Here is a 6,000-nt window from a genome sequence, read left to right as displayed (position 1 = left end):
ATGCTCTGTCAGAGGTCAGGGAGGGAGTCCATCCCAACCCTAGCCTGTGCATTAGGGTGCCTAAAATGTCAGCATGTTCCACCAGCTAGAATCAAACAATTCCCCCAGAAAAAAAATTTTAACCATTTGGTTTATTTTTATTACGTTTCTAAAGCAATCTGTGCTGTTTTGCTGTATCTCTAGCACTAACGCAGTACTTGGCACCTAGTATAGGCTCCATAAATACATGCGGAAGGAGTGGGTGCTTCATGTATGATAGCCACTATTGTGAGTGTTACACGACTCTGGTTTTATATGAAGGGCTCCACTTTTGGATTCAGAGCAGATTCAAATCATATTCCTATTAATCGTGAGCTGTTATCTTTTTTCTTTCTTTCTTTTTTTTTTTTTTTTTGCAACCTCATCTGCAAAATGGGAAAAACCATGCCTGCCTCACTGAGTTGTTATTTCACATGTAATGTACTGTGCAGTATCTGACACAGTGCCTGGCTCAGCCTCCCATCAATGCTGGTTAGTAATAATTATAATTCACATAGGCCAGATGGTCATGTGAACTAATGGAGTATAAGCAAACAGTGTTTTCCCTACCTCAGTCGGAACCACCGTACGTTGTGGGACAGAGCTTCAGAGAAGGTCTTCGGCCTCAGGCTGCAGCTTGGCCAGCCTCTCCCACCCCCCTCCACCCACACCCCCAGCCCCCAGCTTCACAGGAAGGCGCTTAGGAGGCTTAGATCCTAGGGGGAAGTTGAGTCTCCAATCGGGTGGCAGCGCGTGGAGAACCCAGGCTGCGCTACAGAGGGTGCCGGACGCCGACACCGTCCCAGGGCTCACCCAGCCTCCCGCCTGGCCCCGCGCTCTGCTTAAGCCTGAGGACGCTGGGGAGGGCGCTGCTGCCGGGGCGCGCTCCAGGCTTGGCTGCAGGGCCCCCAAGAGTCAGAAACGTGGAGGCGGCTGCTCAGCTCGTCCTCAGCCCGGGAGTCCAGCTCGGCCCTTCTCTGCAACTTCCCCTGGTCCCATCACCCCGCTTTCTGTCTCCTATTGTCTGCCCAGGCGGGGTCCCAAGAAGGCGATGCCAGGAGCAGTCGCGCCCCGCTGCCCTCTGTGAGCCCGCAGGTTTCGGGCAAGTTTGGCTCGGTCCTTGTCGCTTCCCACCACGCCTGGCTTCCCTGGATTCCCCTTCTCCGGCCAGAGGAGACCCTGATCTGGGATGACTGCAGAAACACCCGGTTAGGGCTACCACGCAGCTGGGACGTTTAATGATGTTTAGAAGGGCCTTTCCTCAGTTAGCCCTCCGTTCCCAGGGGGGCTACCCACTTGGTTCACGGTCTCATTTTGTTTGGGGATGCTGATTTAACACACTCTCTCTCTCTCTCTCTCTCTCTCTCTCTCTCTCTCTCTCTCTCTCTGTGTGTGTGTGTGTGTGTGTGTGTGTGTGTGTGTAGCAATTCTTAATGAAAAGTCTATGAGACTTCAATCTTTCATTATTTGGTCCTAAAGCTTTCTTTAAAATGTTGAAAAAAAATTTTTCTTACTTGAAGTTCCTTTTGATTAATTTTCAAGTGATGGATATTATGCAATTATGTAAATAATACTATATATTCTGTATTAAATATTTCTCATTGCTCTCCGACCTGTCAGCAGTTTCCAGCCTTGAAAAATATCTTCATTCTAATATTATCACAGGGTTTTCCCATACATTTTTTTTCAAAAGCTAGGGAGATATGCTAACTAATGGACTTCAGTTAAAAAGTAGACGAATGCAAACCTTCTTTACTGCCACAGAACCACCGAGTTAACTGATGCTGTTTATGGTTTTGGGGTTTTCGGGGAGCAACTTTATAATATCTGTAGGAATGTCTTGAAAGTCATGTTATGATCTTTAGCCTAAGAAGGTTAAAAAGCTGGTAGGTTATATTCTTGTCATCCTTAACAATAACTGACCCATAATGCATTAGCAATCTGTCCCTAGAGTGTGTGGAATCCGATAGTTTAAATTAAGTTTTAAAAAGTTAAAATACTTGTCATCACATTACATCAGTTTAGATGAGCTGCAAGTAAATCATTTCCTTACCTTTTAGAAGATGAAAAGTTTAGTGACTACTATTTACACACTTTGAATATTTTATATTAGAGTGGCCATCATACTTTACACAGATGATTTTCTATGTCCACTTCCAGTCCACAAATATCAGGGTATCTGTTATGTAACAGTTAACGTTTCAAGCTTCTCTGAAGAGGTGTCTTTTTATGAAACAACAGACATAACTGCATATTATCAAAAGGTCATTTAGAGATTTTAAAAATAAAATCGGTAGGGACCCCTTAAGAAAAGTAGAGCAAAACTATAATTTAAAAAATTTATATAATAGCACAAAAATCAAAGTCTTAATGGAGACACACATGAGATAGTTCATTTTGTTTCTGTTTTGTTTTAAACATAAATTTCTAGAGCATTAAAAACAATCCTCATAGGTTTGTTAAACCTTTAGTGGAAGATTACAGCCCATGTTTTTGTCTTTGGTGAATAGCTGTTTGTCTCACTTTATTTACTTGGTATTGGATATTTGTCAATGTCATTTCATATCTACAGAAAATTCTTACGCTCTGTGGAGGTAGTGAATGTGTGTGTGCGTGTCTGCCGGAGGTCACATGACGGTTTCATCCTATTTGGTGGAGCAGCTTGACTTTTTTTCCCCTTGCTTTTGGTGATGGTTGTGAGTGCAGAAGTTGATTGACAGATGCATGCCAGAAACCCCCATTCTCCTTTTCAAAGACAACATATGATGGATTGCGATCTCTCAGCACAGCAGGACACGGGGACCATGCAAGCTGTAATTGGTCAGGTATGGAGTCAGCCATTTCTCAACTCCCCTTTTTTCCACAAGGGTCTCACCATATGATTCACATAATTCATATTTACAGTACCATCTTTCTATCTGTATCTTCAGCTACCTGCCAGTTTAGTGCTGAAAGTGCGAAAGGCAAAAGGCACCCATTAAATCTGACCAGGGAAACCTCAGCTTAAAACTTCAATGTGATCCTTTTAAACAAAAACTAAAACAACAACAAAAACACTGAAGAACAAATCTAATTTATAATTTGGGCTGAATGTTTCTTAAAAATCTATTTTAGGAATTAGCTTTCTTTTTAGATTTTGGTCTCTGAAAGAAAGTGCGAGAAGAGAATCAAGTGTGGTTTCCAAGGTGGTAGTTAAAATTTTTCTAATGCTGTTCAATATTTTTATTTTGACTGTGTTCTCTCCTTCTCTCTCTCTCTCCCTCTCTCCTTTTCTCCATATGGGAAATATAAATATATAAATACATGTGCCTTGACTTCTAACCCAGATAATGTGTGATTGAGCCCGGTAAATGTAGTAGTAGTCTTGGCTGCTGCAGAGGGGCAGGCTGCAAATTAAACACTGTCACAATCTGAAAGGTCCAGGTGGTCTGCTCGCGCTTCCTAATGCAATCCAGCACAGCAGCTTTAATAAACAGCTCTATTTAGTGCCTCCTCCTTGTATCCAGGGAGGTAAGCTGGTCTGGGGCTGCTGTGATGAAATGCCAGAAGAATATCTCTCAGAGGCCTCACAAGCTGATTTTTAGAGCTTTCCTGCTCTGTCGTCTTTGTCTTCCAAATGGGTCAGTGAGTCTTGATCTTTCTGTTTGGTGCTTTCTATGAAGTCAGTAGTTTATGTTTGTGTTAAAATGTTTGCGTTGTAAGCTAAATCAGAAGAGGGAAAGGATCGTTGTATTTTCATTTGCTTTCAGATAACTAAAGTGGTGACAGGGAGGACAGTACCCTGCTGCAGAGGGAGGGTGATTTTTCTGACTATGATGGGGGTGGGGTGAGGAAAAAGGAAATATATATGTTTTTTTTTTTTTTTGTAATGTATTTCTGACTAAATTTTTCTAAGTTATCTATATTTACTTATGGATTGTTAACTCATGCATCAGACTATGGTCACAAATATTTATAAACTCCTAAAAGTTTTTTTTTTTTTTTGTATACTTTCCAATCAAGACAAGCTGACAAGGTAAAGACATAAAATTTGTTTTCTGTATGTTAATAGCATGGTGGAAAATATACCATCTTATTCTGTTTTCCACAAAATTATAGAAAAACACTTCAGGGTTCTGAAAGCACATGGTTTATTAATACCAGCATGCTTCATAATATATTTTTAGATGGAAAATGTCAAATACATAATACCATGTTTTCACAGGCTCACACTATTTTAAAAGAAGTAGATATTTGCTTCGACAGAAAAATATTTTTTAAAACTTTCAAGCTGATTTTTGTTCTATAGACACATATAAAATGACGTCTCTAGTCAGGAGAAAATATATACTGATTTTATATACTCTTAACACCTGTTTCAATGTAAATATTCACTGATTAGCAAATATATAGATTACAGCTAAAATAATTGTGGTGTAGGGAATTAAATAAATATCTGTTATAATAGATGACTTTTTTGTATTGAAATAAAACTTGAGCCCCTGATCACTATCTTGTCCTGTTTAATAAAACTTTTCTTAGGTTGCAAGTTTCTTCTGTATGGCATAGTTATGGTTCTTAATACTGTGAAGAATTACTGTACTTCAATCTCTAATAAGAAATAGGATTTTCTTTTTCTATATATCTGGTGAAAAATCAGGAAAGTCACTTGTAGTTTGTTATCCAGTATTGCCTATTGGAAATCCGTTGTAAAGCCATATACTTTTTAAAGGCTTTTAAAGATCTGCTTAAAAAAAGAAATCAGTACATATTTTTACAGAGAGTAAGCTTAACTTCTAATTTGTCAGGATTTAAAATTAGTTATTACTACATAGCTCTGTATTTTGTGTGTACTCTTTAGTATAATTTTTAAAGGTTCCATATGTCTAAGAGCTCTACATGTTAGTGACTTCTTATGAATACATTGTAAATAGTTGCATCAAAGTAGTCACATACTTTCTGAAGATGCTATTTCTCATAATTTGTTTAAAACCCCTCAAAATGTCAAGTCAGTAAATTATAAAGCAATTGTTCTGAAGGTTGTAAACATTTCTGTGCTAAAAATGTACAAACTAGAATGCTTATTTTTTATTTGAAATTGAAACAGTATTTAAAAGGAAAGAAAAATAGAATATTGTTCTATATGCATACCATAAAAGAAAGTCTATATTGAAATCATATCTAGAAATATAAAAAAGAAAGATGGTATACATATTTGAAATGAATTCATTTAAATAGTTATAGCACAGATAAGTGTATGTACTCAAGTGATTACTTCTAACAATAAGGAAAAGAATGTGAAAATAATTTTTTATAGCTCTGCTGTCATTTAAAACCAGAAAGGGATGGCTTATTTTTTAGCTCTTGACTTTAATATCATCTTATACCTACTCAGCAGGTGTGAACATTCCCATTTAATATTGCAAATGTTTGTCTGTGTTTATTCTCAAATACCTTTTGGAATAATTATTATTTTTGTCCTTTTTTTTTTTTTTTTTTCTATTCTGAGTCTTGTTCCTAGATGGCTTTGGGTTGGAGGAGGGAATAACCAGTTTTCAGTCATGTTTTTCATTCAGGATGTTGAAAGATTTCCATGAAGTATGAGCTTTAGGTTTTTTTCATTCATTCCTAGGATGAAATATCCACAGTTGCTTCCACTGTAGGGAAGAGTAGACTTTTCTATGTTTCTGGTCATGATTCAGCTCAGGACACAGCACTGGCTTCACTGAGTAGAAATTGCTCATATATGCCTTTCCCCCAGGATTTTTCCTCCCGCAAGCAAGCAATTAAGTAGTCTAGTACTTGGAAGAACAAACTCCCTGCCTAGTATATCAAGATCAAGAAACTTGGTTCATTCACACAATTTTTGGTAATCAAACCAGATTTCTGATAGCAATTACCTGTAGTTAGCTTCCTAACCCCTTGAACGTAGGATGAATTGTTACCCTTGGGATGATTTTCAAGTCAGTTCAATTACACAGTTAAGCAGTTTCTGAACCGTGG

The 6,000-nt window shown here is 38.2% G+C and overlaps 1 protein-coding gene across 4 annotated transcripts in view; it reads left to right on the top strand.

Annotated features, from left to right (window-relative positions):
* Positions 1 to 2,693: 2,693 nt before the first annotated feature.
* POU6F2 (POU class 6 homeobox 2) overlaps positions 2,694 to 6,000 on the top strand; it is a 476,985-nt gene continuing 473,678 nt past the window's right edge. For 2 of the 4 annotated variants that reach the window (XM_074379795.1, XM_010341328.3), the window contains exon 1: positions 2,710 to 2,843. In XM_074379795.1, coding sequence (XP_074235896.1) covers positions 2,739 to 2,843 — 105 coding nt within the window. In that variant the 5' untranslated portion in view covers positions 2,710 to 2,738. Of the gene's footprint in view, positions 2,844 to 3,402; positions 3,639 to 6,000 lie in introns of those variants that run through there. The other 2 variants (XM_074379792.1, XM_010341327.3) reach the window with 2 other exon arrangements.

The sequence above is a fragment of the Saimiri boliviensis genome, chromosome 10 (genome assembly GCF_048565385.1).
Source record: "Saimiri boliviensis isolate mSaiBol1 chromosome 10, mSaiBol1.pri, whole genome shotgun sequence".
NCBI lineage: Eukaryota > Metazoa > Chordata > Mammalia > Primates > Cebidae > Saimiri > Saimiri boliviensis.
Note: the sequence above shows the minus strand (reverse complement) of the source record. Positions and strands in the feature narration are given on the sequence as shown.